Source organism: Mastomys coucha, unplaced genomic scaffold, assembly GCF_008632895.1.
Source record: "Mastomys coucha isolate ucsf_1 unplaced genomic scaffold, UCSF_Mcou_1 pScaffold5, whole genome shotgun sequence".
Classification (NCBI taxonomy): domain Eukaryota; kingdom Metazoa; phylum Chordata; class Mammalia; order Rodentia; family Muridae; genus Mastomys; species Mastomys coucha.
This window is the reverse complement of record NW_022196911.1, coordinates 7,420,307-7,442,332: the sequence shown is the minus strand read 5'-3', so window position 1 is coordinate 7,442,332 and position 22,026 is coordinate 7,420,307. Positions and strand designations below refer to the sequence as shown.

Below are 22,026 nucleotides of genomic sequence, written 5' to 3'. Positions count from 1 at the left end.
TTGTTTTTACCTTAGAGGGCTGTCCTAGCTAGTTTTATGTTAACTTGACACAAGCTAGAGCTGTCTGAGGAAGCCTCAGTCGAGAAGATGCCTCCATAAGATCCAGCTGTAGGGCATTTTCTCCATTAGTAATCAATGGAGGGTTGGGGTGGGGGGTATAGAGAGCCTAGCCCATTGGGGGTAGGGCCATCCCTGGGCTGGTGGTGGTCCTAGGTTCTACAAGAAAGCAAGCTGAGGAGACTAAGAGAACCAAGTCAGTAAGCAGCGCCCCTCCATGGCCTCTGTATCAGCTCCTGCCTCCAGGTTCCTGCCATGCTTAAGTTCCTACCCTGGCTTCCTTCAGTGATGGACTATGATACTATGATGTGGAAGTGGAAGCCAAGTAAACCCGTTCCTCCTCAACTTCCTTTTTCATCATGGTCTTTCATTGAAGCAACAGCAACCCTAAGACAAGGGCCCACTTCAAAAAAAGACCCTTTCAAAATAGTGACACAAAACATTATCCCAAGGTCATTTATGAATTAACGGAAGCCAGGGTTGGTGGTGTGCACCTGACATTTCACACTCAGAAGTCAAGGTCAGAAAGGATCTCAAGTTCAGGACAAACCACACAATATGTCTCAGAAAATCAAAAAGATCGACTAGAAAGCTAGTGGGTGATTGCTCTGTGGTTGCCGGTGTCTTCTCGTCGTGCCACTCAGAGCCTTTGGACATCCTGTTTACTATGAGTGGCCACTGGAACTTGCTACAGGCTTTCCTTGGGGACAGTGCCATCCCTGGCTTAGAGATATGTGGATGCTTCTGTTATTGAACTGTGCTGAAATCCCATACACAGGTTGACGTTCACTTATGGAGAAAGAGTACAACCTGACGACAGGAGTTAACTCACAGAGACAGGAGGGATGTTGTATATACTCAGGATTTTCAAAGAAAGCAACTTTTGTGTACACCAAGGGAAAACAAAACGTTGACCACCATTTACCATCCAAGAAAGACATAACTGCTTACAGGATTTGAGTCAATAAATCACAGGCTAGCAACACTATGTGCATGGTGCTACCATCAGCCACAGACATCTAGTTATCTCCTCTGTTAGCTGATGTTCTTTTTTATAGAGAACTTCATGTCACATCATCACAACACATACCTTTAAAAAAAATACAGCAAGCACATCATATTATTACTGTTATAGTCATCATGTAAGTTATGCTGTGCATGCACTAACTCTAGGAGAGAACGGGAGGCACAAAGCAGTTCCTATAAAAACTGTTCCCTGAACCTATGAACTAGTGGACTCATCATTGCCTGGGCCGCTTTTAAATTAATGATATCACTCTCGTTTGCTTTCCGGCTTGCCATTGGTTTGGAGGAGACTGGGGCAGAGACAAATAGAGAATTGGTTGGTTTGGGGCTTCTAAACAGTTTTACAAGTTAGTTTGGCTGTGAACTAAATTCTGCCTGATTTCTGGGTAATAACGAAGCTTGTAGTTGCTCTTTCAATAGGAGTCAGCTAAATGACCTCCGGTGTGTCTCTATCATCCTCTTAAGCTTTCTCTTGGCTAGGTCGGCGCTGGACTCTTGGGAGTCATTTGCCAATGTGGAGATTCTACAGTGGAATTCTTCTTCCAAGTCACTCAGAACCAGCTCCTGCAATCTCAGCTACTTGGGAGGCTGAGGCCTGCCCGGGGAACTTGGTGAGACTTTGTCTGAAGACATAAAAACAGTGGGCTAGGAGCACAGTCTCGGGTGGCACGCTCATGTAGGATGCATAGAGCCTGGCTGATTAAAAAAAAATTATTGAAACTACTCTTGGTTCATAGTATACTTTTCCCAGCAACTCCTTTCTTTGAAAAATTGCTAATAAAATTCTTCCTAGTCAATAGAGGTTTTTCTGTCATGAAAGATGAACAGGCCCATCAAAAATGCCAACATGTACAGTTTTAGCAAAAATAAGAACGTGGTCACAAACTTGATTTCTGGTCACATGTACTACCAAGAAATTTAAAAACGACATTGGGGTTTTTCAGGTATTTAAAAAAATATATGGGTGCTGGTGAGATGGCTCAGTGGGTAAGAATACTGACTGCTCTTCTGAAGGTCCTGAGTTCAAATCCCAGCAATCACATGGGGACTTAAACCACCCGTAATGAGATCTGACACCCTCTTCTGATGTGTCTGAAGATAGCTACAATGTACTTATTTATAATAAATAAATCTTTGGACCGGAACGAGCAGGGACTGAGCAGAGTTAGTTGACCTGAGCGAGCAGAGGTCCTAAATTCAATTCCCAACAACCACATGAAGGCTCAACCATCTGTACAGCTACAGCGTACTCATATACATAAAATAAATAAATAAATCTTTAAAAAAATATGGACGAAACAAACATACTTCTCTCTTAGATGCTTTTCATTTTTGTGATGTTTTCAAATGAGCAAGAGGAGAAAGGGATCCTATGGTAATTAGTTTGCGTGGTCTTCGCACTGTTACTCCAAGTACCGCACAGTACCGCACAAGGGTGGGGTTGTGCTTCTCCATCCTCATAGCTTCCTGAAGGCTTCCTGAATCCTTTCTGCTCCTGCCCCCTCCCCCAAAGTCACTTAAGACCATTTATATGGGGCCAGGGAGATAGTTTGGTGGGCGAAGCACTTGCTTTGTAAGTGTGAGGACGTGAATTCAGGATCCTTAGAGCCCGTGTAAAAGCTGAACAGCACTCTACAGTAGGTGAGGAGTCAGAAGATTCCCCCAGAAACTTACCGACATTGAGACCCTCCTCAAACAAGGTGGAAGGTGAAGACTGGCTGTACTGCGACCAGCAGTCGTGCATAGTAGCAGAGACAGTCTTCCTCGCCAATCAACCCACGCCCCGCCCCCTGCTCCCACACCACGCCCCCTGCACCCACAGACTCTTTGAAACACATCTCATAACATACTCTTCCATACTTTCACAACTCTTCCTTCTGGCCAACTAAATTTCATTTACTCTGAACAACTGAAGGCAATAAGAGGCTACTGTCCTGTAAGTAGCCCCTGGTCTGCCCCTCCCTTCTCCGGTGAGGTCTTGGGCAACTTATATAACTCCTCCCACCCGGGACTTAATATCATTACGCACAAATCAGAGTGACACCCAGGATGTTCCTAGGCCTTTGGCAGTGATGTTTGGATACAGACGGAGAACACGGCATGGTGTATGGCAGGCAGGAAGTGCCAGGTGATATTAGCAACAGTGCTTGGAAGAGGACCCACACACAGTACTGCCGTGTGCTGTATATATCACCTTGACACAAATTATAGTTGTTTGAAAGGAGGGAACCTCAATTGAGAAAATACCTCCATAAGATTGAGCTGTGGGCAAGCATGTAGGGCATTTTCTTAATTAATGATTAATGTGAGAGGACTGAGCCATGGAGAGCAAGCCACTAAGGAGCACCCCTCCACGGCCTCTGCATCAGCTCCTGCCTCCAGTGTTCCTGTCCTGACTTGCTTCGGTGATGAACGGCAATGTGGGCACGTAAGCCAAATAAACCTTTTCCTTCTCAACTTGCTTTTGGCTCATGGTGTTTCACCACAGCAAGGGAACACTGACTAAGACGTACGTATTGGTCTTAGAAGGGCCATATGGGGTGCCAAATGCGCCCTTCACAGTCAGTTTTTCCTTATTTCCAATCAAAATCAGTCACCCTTTCACCTTTAGCCCCTCCTCCCCTTTCTTTCTACTCTGCATTTCTCCATAGTGGGCTCAGTTTCATTTTGTGTTGGTGTGTCTCTCTCTAATGGAGGTCTCAGGTCTCGGGTTACAGTAGGAGTGCTTGGCTTGAACTGAGAAACCTTGTGCACGTGGTGACAGGAAGGTTGAGTAAAGCCCGGAAGCAGGAAGCAGCAGGGCAGGAGGGAGACAGTCGGGAGACGAGTATTTACAGAAAGCTGCAGTTTCGGAATTCTAAAGCACACAGGCGAACCTGGGTCATTCCTAAACTCGAAACAAACACTAGAAATGATCACAAGCCAATGATCTCATACAGACTGTCACAATGTCACAGTGAGAACCCCGAGACCTCCCAGACCCAGTTTTCTACGATGCCTATAATCTCGTTTGTTCAAGTAGGAGAGGAGCTGGAAAGGAAGCTCCTTCTCTAGGGCTGTGTGGCACAGGGCACTGTGTCTGAGGGGTTTCTATACAGGCGCAGCAGCCCCACCCAGGACCGACCTCCTGTTGGTGCCTCGAAGCACAGACCACACCCACCCTGCATATAGTGTCTATCAAGCCTCTAATAAAGTTTCAGGTCTAAGTAAGCAGTAGCATTAAAGATTAGTAATACAGAAGTTACCGTAATCAGCCATTCCATTTCTGTTCCCATGACAAGCACCCTGACAAAAAGCAGCATGGGATGGGGGGAGCGTGCATTGTTTGGCTTACACTTCCAGGCCACAGTCCACAACGGAGGAGAGATCAAAGCAGAAACTCACAGCCTCAAAGAGAAATGAATGTAGACCTGCCACGGGCTCCTACTCAGTCTTCTTTAACACAGTTCAGGGCCCAGCCAATGAAACAGTCCTCCCATATCAGGATGGGTAGTCCCACATCAATTAACAATCAAGGGCTGAGCCCTGTGGCACACACCTTTAATCCCAGCAACAAGGAGGCAAAAGCAAGCAGATTTCTGTGAGTTCAAGGCTAACCTAGTCTACTAAGCAAGGCCAAGCCAGTCAAGACTACCAATAAAATAGGCTCCACTCAGCAGCGGACTCAGACAGATGCAGACACCCACGGCCAAACAGTGGATAGAACTTGGGGACTTTTATGGAAGAATAGGAGGAAGGATTGTGGCCCTGAAGGGCCACAGAGTCAACTAACCTGAACTCTTGGGGCTCTCACAGTCTGAACCACCAACCAAAGGGCATACACTGTCTGGACCTAGGCCTCCCCTCACATATGGAGTAGATGTGCATCTTGGTCTTCATGTGGGTCTTTGAACAACTGGAGTAGGGACTATCCCAAAAGCTGTTGCCTATACTCAGGCTATGTTCTACTAGCTGGGTTGCCTTGTCTGGCCTCAGTGGGAGAGGAAGTGCCTAGCCTCACAGACTTGAAATACCAGGGTGGGAAGATGGGGTGGTGGTGGGTGGGTGGGGGAGGCACCTACTAAGAGGAGAAGGGGAGGGGGGATGAAGGAAGGATTGTGGGAGGGGGTGACCAGGATAGGGGCAGTGAACAGGATGTAAAGTGAATAAGTAAAAAAATAAAATATAATTTTAAAAAAATCTAACAAAATAAATAGTTGAGACAATCACTCTCAGGCAGACACATAGGCCAACCTGTTGGGGATAATCCTTTAGCACTGCTCTTTTCAAGTTGTGGCAAGTTGACAGTTAGAAACCAACCACCACATAAGCTGTAGTAAATTATTTAAAACATGTGAAATGCTTACTTCTGGAATTAGTCGTTTCAAATTTTTGAATTATGGTTGCCCCGAGTAACTAAAAATGTGAAAGATGAAACCATGGTTCAGGAGTGGACTGTGTTTCTTTTTTATTTTATTTTATTTTTTTTATTTTTCGAGACAGGGTTTCTCTGTGTAGCCCTGGCTGTCCTGGAACTCACTCTGTAGACCAGGCTGGCCTTGAACTCAGAAATCTGTCTGGTGGACTGTGTTTCTATTTTGTCTGTGTAGCCATATTGGATCCCAAGGGAAGGGTAGGCTAAAGCATCCAGGCAGTCTGCTCATGGGGCATGGTGCAGCATCTAGCATCATTTACTGACCTGCTGCTGCCAGGCGCATATGAGGAATTGCAAACGCAATGCCAAGTCAGACCCAATCTATATTCCAGAGGCCAGATGAACAGCCGGCAAACAAACCACTCAGAGCCCAAGAGGATGTTTGGAGAAAGAAAGCATGCTTTAATGCACAGGGGGAGGGAAGAAAGGGCTGGAAGAACCAGAGAGGGCTGATCAGGGCACAGAGGTGGCATCTATGATGGAAAAAGTCACACAGCTATAAAGAGACCTCATATAGAACAGCAGCCTGTCCTGGCTTCATTTCTGTTGCTGTGGTAAAATATCCCAACAATAGCAGCAGAGAGAAAAGGGATTGGTTTCAGTGTACAATTCCAAGTTCACGGTGGGGAAGGCAAGGCAGGACCTTCTGATAGCTAGTCACACTACATCCATGGACAAAACAGAGAGAATGAGCACACGCAAGCTTGCTTGCTTGCCTTATTAATTAATTAATAAATTAATTTTTGTGATCAGCTCAATCTCCCCACTTTTATACAGTTCAGAACCCTACACCACCCCACCCCACTCCTATCCCAATTTAGGGGATGGTGGCACGCACCAGCTAGCTCAGTTAAGGGAATCTCTCACATATATGCCTGCATACTTTCGCAAGCAGACAGTCCCTCACTGAGACTCTCCTGCCAAGGAATTCTAGGTTGGGGTGAGTTGACAATTAAAGCTAACCGCCATGCAGTCCCATAACACTGTCTCCTCTGGGGATCATCCTCTGAGGATGTCGTGGCCACCTATGCTCTGTGGCCTTTGCACAGTGACAATATCAGCAAACCTCACACTTTGGAGCAAAACCTGTCCCTGTGGTTGGCACATGCCTGGATTCACTCCTGCTATGGAAACATAAACAACAACGCTTGTGGCTGTCCTGGGCCCAGCCGCTGACCTTGACCTTGGCATCAGGAGCTGGCAAGGGTGGGTGAGAACAGGAAATGGAGAGCAGAAAGACAAAGGGCTTGGAGAGGGGGAGGTGGTCCCTGTTTGTAGATAGGTCCTTGTTTCTTTGCCTACTGATGTGTGTTTTGTTTGAGCTGGCAGCCACTGAACCAAAGGAGATCGATGTTGGTCCTGTGTTGGGGCAGCAGGCCAGCAGAAGAAGTGAGCAGGTAGCGGCATGTAGCAGCCTGCGTGCCTGAGAACACAGTGTCCCACCCTGCCCTGCTCTGTTCCCACAGCCTGCAGGCCACAGCCGCTCAGTGACAGGGCTTAGCGCTTTTGGAGGCTGCAGCTAGGCCCAGCTATTCCACCACAGCATTTTTTTTTTTTTTTTTTGAGAATCTTCTCAGCTTCAGGGTGAGACCACAACACTTCTACCTCCAACGCAAAGGACAAGCTGAGTGACTAAACAGGCCTTAGCACTGTCCCTGAAAAATCACACCCTTTATGTTCCTTGTGTAGCCTCTCTATGGAGGTTTTTGATAGCCACAAAGAACACGAGCCCACCCAAGGCAGACAAGGAATAAAGAAGAGCAGTTATCTCTAGTTCCAGCCAGAGCTGGCCTCCCATTCAAGGGCTTCCAAGATTTTGCATGAGTGAGCATTATCAGAAAGCCTTGGACAGGGAGGGAATTGTGTGCTCAAAAACATTTATCTTTACCAGTTATCATTAATCGTTGGTGGGTTTTGTGGGGAAGCCAGCAAAGCCCTGGCCAAGGTCCCGTTTCTTAAATGTTTGACAGTTTCTACAAGGTAGACCAGCCTCAGATCCTTTAGAACATAATGCATTAAGATACAATCATATGCATAAAGTTCCGGAAGGCTATCCCAGTGGGCAGAACCATGGTTCTCTGTGGAAGTGCTATCTATGTATGCTCCTCATTTTGGTGGATCCTTGCTACCCAGCTTTCCCCTGAACCTCCCATGTTCTTGTAGAATCAGAGTAAAAGAAAAAAAAAAAATCATGATTTTCATGGTTTAAACTTGACCTCTTCACACAGAAGGTCAAAGAAGTAAAAATGAATGTGATGTTGCCATAGCAACCACAGACTCCTGTCACTATGGGTTTTTTTGCTGTTAGGATAGGATAGCCGCTGTTAATTTAGTACTCCCTCTAGGCCCTGCAGTTAGTTCAGCAAGTATGTTGTATACTAAAGGTCATTGTGGCAGGCTGAAGTCAGTTCACCCACTCTACAGATTTGAAAATGGAGGTAGAGCATTTGGTAATTTACCTGAAGTCACACTGGGACCTAGATCTGTTCATCTCTGAAATCTGATTCTTTGTCTGGACTTGGAAGTTAAGAAGTTAGTATCTCCAATTAATTATCTTGGCTGAATGATTTTTTTTCTCTATCAACTCTACTGTCAATAGATCTGTAAGATCTAATCTACACTTTCCTTTGACAACCTATGTCATACCGAAGTATGCATTTGGGGTTGAACGAAACTCAAGAGAAATTTAAGGGTCTGGTGGTTCACACCTTTTATTTTTGGTACTCAGGAATTAGAGGTAGGTGGATCTCTGTGAGTTCAAGGCCAGCTGGCCTACCTACAGTGAACTTGAGGCCAGCTTGGTCTATACATAGTGAACTTAGGTCAGAAAGCTCTACAAAGTGAGAACCTGTCAAGATAGAGAGAGAAAGTAAGGTTTAAAGTAGGTCCTGTGAAACTTCACTTCTTTATAGTAAAGTTATATTTATCTTTCACCTTCAAACTAGAGGTCCAGGTTGATGAAAACAGCCTAAAGCAGTGAAGCTGATTCAGAACAAAGCAAGCGGTGTACATAATCTTGAAAGGCAAAGATGATATTCTATTGCCTAAGAAGCCCGTGCCCCACAGCTTTGGTATACTGTCTTGTGTTTTGTTCTTTAAATCTTAAATTACTTTCCTGATACCATTTATTTGTTTTTGTTTTGTTTTGTTTCGAGACAGGGTTTCTCTGTGTATCCCTGGCTGTCCTGGAACTCACTCTGTAGACCAGGCTGGCCTCGAACTCAGAAATCCGCCTGCCTCTGCCTCCCAAGTGCTGGGATTAAAGGCATGCGCCACCACTGCACGGCTCCTGATACCATTTAAAACATCACTTCTCTCTCTCTGTCTCTCTGTCTCTGTCTCTGTCTCTCTGTTTCTCTCTCTCTCTCTCTCTCTCTCTCTCTCTCTCTCTCTCTCTTGTTTTTCTGAGACAAGATCTTCTCTGTGTAGCTCAACTTATCTTGGGAACTCACTATGTAGACCAGGCTGGCCTTGAACTCACAGAGATCCACCTACCTGTGCCTTCTGAATGCTGGGTTTAAAGGCATGCATCATCACAGCCAGGCTCATCATTACATTTTCAATGTCTCCTATTCAACACAATCATAGCTTGCTATTCCTGCCACCAATTTAGGGACAGCTCTAACAACTGTATTCACCTACCCCACAAGAAAGACTGTGAGCTCCCATGTAGACTCGGGGCTTCATCCTACCTTAATCTGGAGTGTGTCCTGATGAGGAAGTCAGTTCTTCAATCACTGACCTGTGTCTCTCCTTCCTGCCTGCCAGGCACTGGCTGAGGCTGATCCCAAGTGTGTCTGTGGCTAATCCCACGTCACCAAGGACCCAGACAGTAGAGACATCTAATGCTATGCCGAGGAGCTCACACGAGGATTTTACACTGCAAGCTAGAAGATAAGAGACTTCGGTGAAATGTCTCATCCTTCCCCCAAAACGCCCAGCAGAGCTCAATGTGTTTCCTGTGCGTGACCTCAGATGTATGACTAGTGACACCACAAAGAACAGCTTCTCATGGACGGTCATGGGCATTTCTGGGGTACATTTTTTATGCATGCAGAATAGTATGTAAATAATAAGCATATTTGTCATGCTCTGAATGGCTGTCCCTTCTCAAACTTTTTCAAGTGTAACTGCCATGGCATTGGCTATCAAGGGTGTGAAGAGAAGGCCACAGGGCCTCTACTCTCAGGGCTAAATTAACAGTAGCATCCTGGGAGTAGGCCCATTAATTCAAGAGTGGGTTTCTTATAAGAAAATGAGTTTGGGTACTCTCCTCCTCCTCTTCCTCCTCCTCTTCTCCTTCCCTTCTTCCCATCTCCACTTCTGCTATGAGGTGCCTTCCCCATAGACATGACCTAGATGTCAGTACCAGGACCCTGAACTTGCCCATCTCCAGCATAGATGCTGGGGGTTGGGATATAGTAGGGAGACTAAAGTAAGAGGGTGAGCTTTGGGGGCTGTGGAGATGGTTTGGCAGATAGAGGGCTAGCTGTCTTTCTTAGTTAGGGTTTTGCTGCTGTAAACAGGCACTATGACCAAGGCAACTCTTATAAGGACAACATTTAATTGGGGCTAGTTTACAGGTTCAGAGGTTCAGTCCATTATCTTCAAGCCTGGAGCATGGCAGCGCCCGAACAGGCATGGTGCAGGAGGAGCTGAGAGTTCTACATCTTCATCTGAAGACTGCTATGAGGAGACTGGCTTCCAGGCAGCTAGGATGAGGTTCTTAAAGCCCACACCCACAGTGACACACCTACTCCAACAAGACCACACCTTCTAATAGTGCCACTCCCTGGGCTGAGCATATACAAACCATCACACTGTCCAAGCATGATGGCCTGAATCTGGACCCTCAGTACACACAGAATAGCCAGGTAGAGAGCGTCACCCAGTGCTGGGGAGGAGTGAGTAGAGAGAGGCAAAAGCCAAGAGCTTGCTGGCCAGCAGGCCTAGGCAGAATGGCGAGCTCCAGGTTCAGTGGGAGACCTGATTCAATAAGAAAACATAATAGCAGAAGATGTTTATTCGTACTTCTGGCTTCTACAAGTGTACACACACACACTCACACACACACACACACACACACACACCCCACATGAACACAAATAAATACATTAAAAACTGGAGTGAAGGGTGATACTAATCTTGAGTAATCTCAAGCAAATCACTCTGTGAATCTCCAATTCCTGGTGACACTCTCTAGGCTTGTCTCCTGGCTTTACAGCTTGCTCCCTCCCATTCAATCGCACAGTGTTTGTGGTGTGTCTGTTATGTGCCGGATACCACCCCAGGGGTCAAGATGGAGAATCTCTGGCCTTAAGGTAAAATCCCCAATAAATAGTAACTTGTATTTATTGGATAGTAGAATTGTAGTCATAAAGTGCTGAGTCAACCCATTTAGGAATAGTTGAGAGAAAATGCTTTGAAAATGGGAATTGTTACCTAAGAAGTAGATGCATCAGTCTGCTCAGGCTGCATAACAAATATCACAGAAGGGGCGGCTTGCATAGCAATTTCTTTTCTCACAATTCGGGAGCTCAAGGTTAAGATACGGGAAAGGCTGAGTGAGGCCCATTCTTTTCTGGAGGCCTACAGTACTGACTTATTGACAGCCATCTCCCCGAGTCTTCACATGGTAGTCTACGGGTACCTGTCTGTGTCCTGAACTCTTAATAAGGACACAAGTAATGTCTGCTGAGGACCCACACACAGGACTTCATTTCATCTTAATGAAAGCTTGTTAAAGGTCCCATCTACTCTGGAGTGTGAATGGATTTTGGGGTAGGGGACATGACTTGGATCACAACAGCAGGATACATTAGGAGAATATAGAACTGCATTTTTGGTTTTGTTGTTTTTATATTCTCCTTGCTTTGTAGCCCAGGCTAGCCACCTGTCTCACTGTCCCAAGTGCTGGGATTAGATGAGTGTGTTACCCGCACCTGGGTTATTTCTATTCATTTAAAAATGTTACTTATTTGTAAAACAGAGATGTGAAGATTGAGTTTATTATTTATTTTTAAAGATCTTATTTTTATTTATGTGTCTGTGTAAATGTACGCTGTCTGCTAAGGCCAGAAGAGGGTTATAGGACGAGAGCTGGCTCATATGTGTGCTGGGAGCTAAGGTTCTCTGGAAGAGTGAATGTGCTCTTAATTGCTGACTCATCTCACTAGGCCCTCTCTTCATTATTAAAAAGCAAAAACTTAAACTTCATTGCTATTCAGCAAAAGAGTATATGTCCAAGTATATCATTTAAAAATACATCTTTGGGTTTAAGAAGGAAACTTCCTGTGATAGGGACACAATTAAGGGAGCTTGGAGACTCTCATCTGAGGTTCCCAACTACAATGAGCAGCAGGTCACAGTGTTGGCAGAGACAGATGTGATTGGGTGTAGAAACTGAGCAGGTATAAACAGAGCAGATTTAAAAGAGATCAAATCCAAAAGAGAGGTGACATTGGCTTGGCCACAGGATCATCAGGTGGATTACTGAAAACAACATTAGCCAGGCACTAGCCTGCCAGTGTGCTTCTTACATGAGAACTCCCAACTTTCGTTCAGATAGCTGGACTATCCTGATCCTGATTCCCAGGGAGGAAGCAAACAATGCGCCATACTGTTGGAAATCATGTTACAATTTGTTCCTAGCCAAGATTTGTTTGAAAGTTTCAATTTCTATAGTTTGCGCGGGAGGGAGGGCCAGGATCTCTTCCCCTCCGAGACCAGCTTTTGTTCCTTTGTTTGGTTTGGGTTGTTAGAGTTTAGAGAGAGGTTAGGTGGCTCTGACAGTTTGCTTTGGAAACCACATCTCAGAGGGCCCAGAGACCCGCCCTGTTACTTGGAGACCGAAGAGGAGCAGCAGGCGGGGCTGAAGGATGAGCGGGGCCACTAGTGGGAGGGGCCGAGTGGTAGGAGGAGCCTTTGGTGGAGGGGCGGGGCCCTAGAGCGTAGGTGGTTATTGGTAGTGGTCAGGGTCCCTGGCGCGGGGGGTGGGGCGGAGTGGGCGTGGCCTGAGCGCGCCTGCGCAGTCCACTCTACTCGGCAGGCGAAGGAGACGCGCTAGAGGAAAGATGGAAGACTTCCAGGCCTCAGAGGAGGTAACCTCGGGTTGGGCCGTGAGAGGGAGTGTGGCGGCAGAGATCCGGGTGTGGTGGGGCCCCGCCTGGGAAGACGCAGCTCCTTCTGCTCACGGCCACCTGGCCTGAGGCTGATGAGCCTGGGTGGCGGTTCCCAGCGGCCACTCCCCGTCTTTCCCGCGTGGGCGGTGCCCGCGGTCCGCGGAGACGGCGCGGGGCTCGTGGTCTTGGTGGGGTTCACGGTGGAGGACGCCGGGAGGATGACATCACTCCACCCCTTCCGCACTGCTGCAGACCCCAACCGGGGCTGTGGTTGGGAAAGGAGGCATCCTGCTGTGGCATGTATAGTAACACGGGCGCGCAGGGCCAGCTCCCGGTGACCGCAGTGGGGGTCTGCTGTCCAGACTGTCCGTCTGCCAAGTACCGACCTGCGAACAGAACCTACCTTTGTCTCGGTGCCGCACCTTGTCCTTCAGCGCGGCGCTCCCTCCCACTCAGGCCACAGCTACTGGGTACATTTCTTTTCAGTTTAAGATAGTAACGGGATCGCACCTTCTTGTGGGAGAAGAATGCAATGCCTCTTAGTGCCCTAGCCACTCGCCTTGATGATACGTTGTCAAAGTCTTTTCCTTCGTGTATTTGAGAAACAGCTGAAGGGACTCCCGTTATACAATAGTTGCTCATTTTCTTCCTGAATAATCTTTGTTGAAACTCAGTAAAATCCCACACAGTTTGTCAGAAACAACAATAATAAAACCCTAACACTTCCTCTTTTGACATTTCTAAAGTGTCAACTAAGGATATTCTGAGGGAGGAGTAAAACATTTGCATTTATCAGAAACTTTCAGTTTTGGTCTATTTTCCCCAACACACTTTCTGGCAGTCAGGATCGTTCTGTTTGAACATTGGTGGAAAGCAAGTAAAGAATGTCAAGCCACGATTCAGAAGCAGCTAGCAAAAGGGATGTTTGGTCAGATAGCAATCTCATGTATGGCTGAAAACTGGCTTTTATGATAGTCACTGCCAGTTAAACTTTATAGGAAGGAAATGGCCGTGTGAAGAGGAAGCCCCCGAAAGCTGCATTGTACTTCCAGCTTGTACATGTGAACTGGCTGATGCTGGCATCTGTGAAGTGTCAGCTGAAGGAGGACGGATGCTCTCCATTGTTTACCCAGCAGCTCTCTCAGCTGAGCTACTTCTACCTGCCCCTAACTCCCCAGGTTCTCCTCAGCTCAGTTCCCCTTTTTTGTAGCAGCTGGCAGTGCTTACTGGCCTCAATACAAATGTCTCTTCTGTTATTTTCTTACTTTAACTCTGTGAGAAGTGATGCAAGGGCTTTGCTGTGTGGCTTCGGATCACTCTAGTCACTTAGAAAGAGCCTTTCAGTTGACTTAACCTGTAAGATCACATTTTCATTATCTCAGTGATTTCGGCTTTGTTTCCAACTCATTTTTTTTGGGGGGTGGGTCTAGAAAGGGAGATGGTTTTGGGTGGTCATTTCTTGTTATCCTGAAGAGAAAGGGGGTGTTACTCAATACTAGAACAGGACAGGGTCCACTGTGGTCAGCAGTCAGGGAATTCTAACAAAACAAGACTGAGTGACTGCCAAGGGGGGCTGTGCTATCTAGGCCATGTCCAGTGCTAAGGATATCCCAGAACTTGGAATAGTTCGTTTATTTTCATGTAAGAAGTACACTGGCAGGCTAGTGCCTGGCTAATGTTTTCAGGAAACCCTCACACCCATTCAAATCCAGTATTATGTTAAAAGGAGACTAAGAAAACTACTTCGGGAACCAGCCCACGAATCAGCTGATGCTTCCTCCTGAAGTAGTTCATCAGTGTTAAGAAAATGATGGGCACACATCAGCCTTTTACATTTCAAACATCCTAATCAGTTTACCTCAAGGAAGAGAAGGTAATCCATCTTTACAGTGGATTACGTAGGTTTCTTCAGCTGCTTTGTATGGCAGGGGACCTGTACTGGCTAATGGTGCTGACAGCCAGCTGCAGGGGAAGGAGAGAGGATTCTAGTTTGAGGTGAAGCTTGGCTTGCAGTGTGACACTCAGCTGCTTCACACCTCTGGGCTCTGAGGTTCGTCTGCACAGTTGACAGCCTGATTCCTAAGTCACATTCATTATCTCATGTGCTTATTGATGCTGTGCAGAAAGCTCTCTTAACCAAACTTACGTACATTTTCTTCCTTAACAGACTGCATTTGTTGTTGATGAAGTGAGCAACATTGTAAAGGAGGTAAGAGGAAACAGGCTTGTTTTCCCAGCGTTTGATGGGAATTATGTGTCTTAGTTTACTGTGATTTAACACTATGACCACAGCAATTTGGGGAAGAAAGAAGGTTTTTTTTCTGCTTACACTTCCACATCACAGTTTATCATCAAAGGAAGTCAAGACAGGAACTCAAGCAGGGCAGGAACCTGGAGGCAGGAGCTGATGCAGAAACCATGGAGGATTCTACTTACTGGCTTGCTCCTCATAGCTTGCTCAGCCTGCTTTTTTATAGAACCCAGGACAACAAGCCTAGGGATGGCACCACTCACAATAGGTCAGGCCCTTCCCAGTCAGTCCGTAATTAAGAAAATGTCTTATGGGCTGGAGAGATGGCTCAGCAGTTAAGAATGCTGACTGCTCTTCCAGAGGTCCCGAGTTAAATTCCCAGCAACCACGTGGTGACTCACAACTGTCTGTAATGGGATTAGAAGCCCTCTTCTGGTGTGTCTGAAGACAGTGACAGAGTACTCGCATACATAAAATAAATAAATAAATCATTAAAAAATATATTTTTAACTGGGTGTTGGTGGTGCACGCCTTTAATCCCAGCACTTGGGAGGCAGAGGCAGGCGGATTTCTGAGTTCGAGGCCAGCCTGGTCTACAGAGTGAGTTCCAAGACAGCCAAGGCTATACAGAGAAACCCTGTCTCGAAAAAACAAACAAACAAACACAAAAACCAAAAAAAAAACCCAAAAAAACAAACAAAAAAAAATATATATTTTTTTGGTTTTTCGAGACAGGGTTTCTCTGTATAGCCCTGGCTGTCCTGGAGCTCACTCTGTAGACCAGGCTGGCCTTGAACTCAGAAATCCGCCTGCCTCTGCCTCCCAAGTGCTGGGATTAAAGGCGTGCACCACCATGCCCGGCTAAAAAAAATATTTTTAAAAAAGAGAAAATGTCTCACAACTGGATCTTACGGAGGCACTTTCATAATTGAGGTTTCGTCCTATCAATGACTTGAGCTTGTATCAGGCTGATATAAAAGGAACCAGCACAGCATGTATGACGGAAAATGCCATGTGAATTAAAATGGGAAAAATTTCAAGAGCTATTGAGCTTCTGTGTTTTGATGTTTCAAACATTTTTACTTTATATCCAAGTAAAATGACTCCTATATTATATAAATTACATATACTGAATCAAGAAATCTTACATGGCGTTAGAAAGTGTCAAGGCAGTTCTGAGACTTTGCAGCATGAAGACTCATGATGCCCTCATGAATGTCTCCAGTGTTTGATGAAAAAGAGAAACTGCAGAGAAAATGTAGCAATGTCCATAACTCAGGACCTGGAGATATAGGGCTTACTCATAGGTTTTTCTTACATTTTAAAATACATTATTGATAGCAATCGTAGTACTTCTCTTAAACAAGGTGGATGGATGGCAGGCAAAAGGAACTCCATGGGAGTGTCCAACAGAAGCAGAGTTTAAGAAGGAAGGGTTTATTTTGGCTCACAGTTGGGAGGGAGACAGTCCATCATGGTAGCTGGTCACCATGCATCTTTATGTCTGGGAAGAATTGTCTAGATTAGGCTAGCTGAGGTAAAGACCCACCCAGGACGTGGGCAGCACTGTTCCACAGGCAGGGAGAGTCCCAATCTGAAGACAAAGGAGGAAGCTTGCTGAGCCCCGCAGTCTTTACCTTGGCTCCTTGCCTGCAGCTGTGATGAGCTACCTCAAGCCTCCACTGCCAGGACTCTCCCACCGTCATGGCCTGGGAGCTACAACAAGCCCTTCTTCCCATTTGAGGTTCCCTGAAGTAATTTTGGATTGACTACAATGTAGGATTTTTGATGCCCATTATTGACTTGTGCCAGAGTGTTAAAGAACTATACTCCGTTTTGTGAGAAGTATCCACAACCAAAATAATTTCCTCTCTTTTTATGTACATTGCTCAACATCCAGTGTGACTTTTCTGGTGCTTTGCAGGGAGTGTAAATTTGCCTTTTATTGTTTCCTCCAAGCAGTGTTTCCTGTGGAACAGGTGGGAAGCAGAAAGGTGGCAGATTAAGCCAGAACTGGCAAGAACAGAGTGGGTTTGTTAGGGATGAGTTTTGCTTCCTGTCTTCTGAGTCCACTTAGACTGCCCGGTTACTAGGCAGCAGGTGGTTGAAAGTGCATGTGAGCAGTCCATAGGGAAGCGTGAGGTGACTCAGCTTTTTTGCCCTGGCAGTCGGTTAGTTCTTCCCTCAAGCTGTTTAAAAGTATTGGGTAGTTGAAATGAGTGGATCCAAAATTAGAGTTTTCCTTTCTCCCTAAAAACTGGACTTCATAGTGCATGGAGGGGTTTATTCTTCCTCCTTTGACAGTATTTGTGTCTAGTCATACCTTGACTAAAGCTAGTCCTCAGCCCACGGTGTGCTCTCAGCCCAGAATGGGCAGGCATGGCAGAGGAGCTGGGTCAGTGTGTGACTGACTGGTCAGAGCCCCAAGTCTGGAGGTGGAAACTATAGTTTATCCCTCAAAACCTGTTTTTGCCCTCAGCCTGGAGTGTCTGGCCTGCTTTTTCTCCACCATGTGCAGTGAGGGTCCCTGGACCTGTGTCTCTTAATTTAGGCTTCTAGCAGGTTAGCAGGGGTAGGGAGGGAGCTGCTCAGAGCCTCCTCACTGGCATCTGGGAGAAGGGATGTTGGAGAAAGACCCAGAGAGTCACTGGTATTATAGGGACAAGACAGTAAGCCATGCTATCCTGGAGCCCTGGAATCCAGGGAGGATGCTACCGCAAGCTCCAGCTTCAGGTGTGCAAGGTTCAGTTATCTGGAAAGTTGGTACCACAGCCCATACAACGAGGCCACAAGTACTAAAAGACAGGATAGGTTGTATGTTGCCAGTTGTACAAACGACCAGTAAAATGTCATCTAACATACACACATTATGTGTTCTATGGTTTGGCTAAACTAGTATACTTTTTAAGAAACTGACAAAATATTTCTCTGCCTCAATAAGAAAAAGTGTTGCTTATTGTTAGAAATGAACAATAGCAAAAACATTCAGCCCATTTGTTCAGTCGAACCGTTGAGCCCAACTGACAGATTCTAAAGAACATACCTCTTCAGCCTGTATGAATATCGCTGTGATGCAGTGTAATGCTGCTGAGCAGAAGCCACACATGCAGAAGCCTTGGCTAGGCATCAGCTCGAATCTTCCAAGAGGTCTGTCTTTAGTTCCTGGGAGGGCCACGGGCCATGTGGGGTGACTGGTGAGTGGGTTCTCTCCATGACCTCTTGTGCTTTTTTTCCCCTAGGCTATAGAAAGTGCCATCGGTGGTAATGCCTACCAGCACAGCAAAGTCAACCAGTGGACCACTAATGTTGTAGAACAGACTTTGAGCCAACTTACCAAACTGGGGAAACCATTTAAATACATTGGTAATGGGTTTTCGTCTTGTGTATTTTGATAGAGGTTCTTTAAATACTGATCTGAGGTGTGTCTGGTGCTGGAAGAAAGGTCACTTAGCAAGTGGTTGTCGAACTTCCAACAAAGTTTCTCCTGGGACCAGGTCCCTTGTGTTGTGAATGTACCATGTGCCTTGCATGTCAGGCTGATGCCAGTGTCTCAGGGATTACGTCAAAGAAGAGTTCATAGGATGTCTGATCAGACGTGTTGAGAACATGTTAAGAGAAAGGAAATAGGTAGTTTGTCAGAGTGAGACAGCACAGTCTGCCCTGTGTACTGCAGGTTTCCTAACACACATTTGTTTAATTTAAGTGACCTGTGTGATCATGCAGAAGAACGGTGCTGGGTTGCACACTGCAAGTTCCTGCTTTTGGGACAGCTCCACGGACGGTAGGATTCCCACCCTCCTAAGCAATGCTGTTACGCCTACTGCTCTTGAACTTTCGCATAGCTCTGTGTTTGGCAATCTACAACGCTAAGCAGTGTTCTGTGAAGTACGCACATAGATGTCTCAATTTCTGTAAGTCACTGTTGCCTCGTAGAGTGGTGCACATGCCATTCTGGCAGTGAGTTTGAGGCCAGCCTGGACTACACAATGACATCCTATCTAAAACCAACCAAACAAAACCCCAAAACATTCTGTGGGCACTTGCCCATTTGTAAGTAAAGCCAGGCAAAGTCACTCTCTATGTCAGAGGCATGTGCTGGCATGGTGGGACCCGAATCTCCTGGGCCTCATTTCCTGTGCCTATCTGTGTCCCCACAGGAAGCTGCACGGTCCGATGGGAGAACAAGACCATGTACTGTATCGTCAGCGCCTTCGGACTGTCCATCTGACCACCTTGCCAGCCTCAGCCTCCCGGTCCCAGCATTTCCAGTCCATCTTAACCACCAGCTATGTGGGGCAAACACCTTCCTCTTCTTTAAGTTGTTCTGTGGCACTCTCAAAATGTAGAGAAATAAACCAAATGACTTCCCCGGTCACAGGAACCACACGACGCCAGGCGGATGAGCAGCCACCTGTCATCCAGGGTGGGCAGTACCACTTGTCTTAACTGTCTCCTCCAAGGTGCTAAAAACTCAAGTCTGCTAGTGGAAACATCTCTACTTTCTGAAATGGTTCAGATACACTAATTTTCCATACTTTATACTTTATTAGAATAATAAATTATTCAAAATTAAAGGTTTTGTGTTCTTTCTAGCCTGGAGCATCACCCCAGAATTTGTGGCTACTGCCTTCAGAATGAGTTTGAGGAAGAGAAAAAAGGTTGTTTAGCCTTTTGCATGCTGACATAAGTGTACACCTGAACAGACAGTTAGACCCTGGCTGGTGGCCTCAGGACAGTGCCTTGAACAGATGGTTAGACCCTGGCTGGTGGCCTCAGGACAGAGCACAGCCAGCTTTGCAGGTCCTGCTTGAAGCCATGGGCCTGCTTCTTACTGTGATGACAGAACCTGCTGACCCTGGCAGAGCTGGAGAGAGGTCACAGACCTTAGGGGCGGGTTAGACACTTGTGACATGTAGCCTCATGCAGAGATCTAGAAAAACTGATGTCCGGGAAAATGGGATATATCAGTTTAGGTCTGGTTAATTTTTTTTAATTACATTTGTGTGAGAAATCGAGTAAGCATGGATCCCATGGCATATCTGTGGAGTTCAAAGGCAACTGTGGGAGTGCTATGGTATACCCATGGAGGCCAAAGGCAATTTGTGGGAGTTGGCTCTCTCTCCACCACAGGGACCCAGGAACAGAACTCAAGTAGTCATGGTTGGTGGCAAGCCCGTCTACCTGCTGCACCGGCTCACTGGCCCATCAGTTTACTTACATTGCTCTGATCGCCTAAGGTGGCACAAACCAGGAAGCAAAAAGCATGTGAGGAAACACTACTGGGATTCTTTCCCTAGCAATGTGATAAACATATTTGCCCTCTTAGTAGAGGGCAAAACGAATGCAGCTTTGCCTTCGTCCTCCAGGAGGGAAGTGGGCCCATTTTATCTGTAGGACAGGAGCCTAGCCATGTTGCAATCCTACATTCCTAGTTCCTGCTCTCTGGACATGAAGGTTGGGGAAGTCAGTGAACTCTTGACCTATGCATGCTTGGCCTAGCCTCCGTGCTGTCAGCCTGCGGCTTTCAGCCTTAGGTTCTTGGAATTTTAGTAGCAGCTACATATTTAGAATTTTGCAGCTTACAGAATGCTTTCAGAATTGCTGTGTTCTTAACAGTGCTTAGCTTGGGTATCACAAAGGGCCTACAGTTTATCCAGTTAATTCCAAGTCATAAATTCTAGTGAGAAGGGACCCCAAAGACTAGGCTGTCTGTTGACTGCTCTTGTGGGCCCTGTTAAGACACAGTGATTGGCATTACCAGTAGGTGTGTGCGTCTGTAGGACTGCACACTCATGCATGGTCTTCTGTGTGTATCCAGTTCTGGCATATTTTCTGAGATGGGGTCTCACTGAACCTGGAACACACTGAGCTAAATTTGTTGGCCACCAAACCAGTAGGACCCACCTGTCTCTGCTCTGTTTTCCCAGCCCTGGGGTTACAGACATGTACACTGCCCGCTTTTACATGGATCCTGCAGCTCCAAACTTGGGCCCTCATTCGTTTAACCCACTGAGCCATCTCCCCAGTATCCCTGGCTGAAGAGCCTTGCTGTGGTCTCTGAGGTCGCCTTTTTAAAGCCTTCATACAAAAAACTAGTAATACATAAAGGGTTAAAAATTAGAAATATATTATCAGTGAACAAGAGACAGTGTCAGGATGAATCTGTTATGGTTTGTATACGATGAGAAATGTCCCCTACAGGTGTGTGATGGTTTGTATATGCTTGGCCCTGGGAGTGGCACTATTAGAAGGTGTGGCCTTGTTGGAGTAGGTTTGGGCTTTAAGACCCTCACCCTAGCTGCCTGGAAGCCAGTTCTGTTAGCAGCCTTCAGGTGAAGATGTAGAACTCTCAGCTTTGCTTGCACCATGCCTGTCTGGATGCTGCTATGTTCCCACCTTGATGATAATGGACTGAACCTCTGAACCTGCAAGCCAGCCCCAATTAAATGTTGTCCTGATAAGAGTTGCCTTGGTCATGGCATCTCTTCACAGCAGTAAAACCCTAAGACAAGGTGCATGTCAAACACTTGGTCTTCAGCGGGCAGTGATATTTGGGGATGCTCTGGAAACTTGGAGGTAGAGCTTGCTGAAGGAAGCAGGTACAGCAAGTACCCCTAGTGGGTAAGGGCCTCTGTCTTGTTCTGGTCCCTTCCTGTCATTCTGCTTTATGTCCTGGCTACCAGGAGGTAAGTAACTTGGCCACACACTATAGGGACCATGCTCTTCTCATCCCAGGCCAGCCATGGACCAGTGAGCTAATGGGACTCTCTCCTCCTGTGCGGTTTTCATCAAGTCTCTGTCACAGCAACAAAGTCTCGTACAAAATCTCAAACTGTGAATTTTATTGAGTTTCATAAATAGGCATTTATTCCTTGACTGACTGCTCAGACAACACTGTCCCACCAATGGTCCAAACAGTGTTCCTTCTGGACTTAGACACTAGGATTTTTATTTGACAGATATTTATAGACATTTGGAAAAAGGTAGTTTTCAGGAGCAGAAAATCCCTCTGTGTCATACAATGGAATTAGCCTGTTCTGTGTCACAGGATATTATCATAGAATGGTAGGTAGCACCTAGCGGCACCTAAGCCACCAAGATCAACGTTCAGCAAGGTTTCTGATGAAATCAATTTTCCTTTGGCCTAAAAAAAAAAA

The 22,026-nt window shown here is 46.2% G+C and overlaps 2 protein-coding genes across 2 annotated transcripts in view; one reads left to right on the top strand and one right to left on the bottom strand.

Moving 5' to 3' along the window:
* Sytl3 (synaptotagmin like 3) overlaps window positions 1-9,350 on the bottom strand; it is a 73,408-nt gene extending 64,058 nt beyond the window's left edge. The window contains exon 1 of the mRNA XM_031350955.1: window positions 9,190-9,350. The gene's annotated coding sequence lies outside the window, so the exon portion shown is untranslated. The remainder of the gene's footprint in view (window positions 1-9,189) is intronic.
* Window positions 9,351-12,425: 3,075 nt separating this feature from the next.
* Window positions 12,426-19,443, top strand: Dynlt1 (dynein light chain Tctex-type 1). The gene is made up of 5 exons (XM_031353386.1): window positions 12,426-12,597; window positions 14,786-14,827; window positions 18,109-18,232; window positions 18,573-18,650; window positions 19,027-19,443. Exons 1-5 carry the CDS (start codon window positions 12,571-12,573, stop codon window positions 19,095-19,097), a joined length of 342 nt encoding a protein of 113 aa, XP_031209246.1. The 5' UTR covers window positions 12,426-12,570; the 3' UTR covers window positions 19,098-19,443.
* The last annotated feature ends 2,583 nt before the right edge of the window (window positions 19,444-22,026 follow it).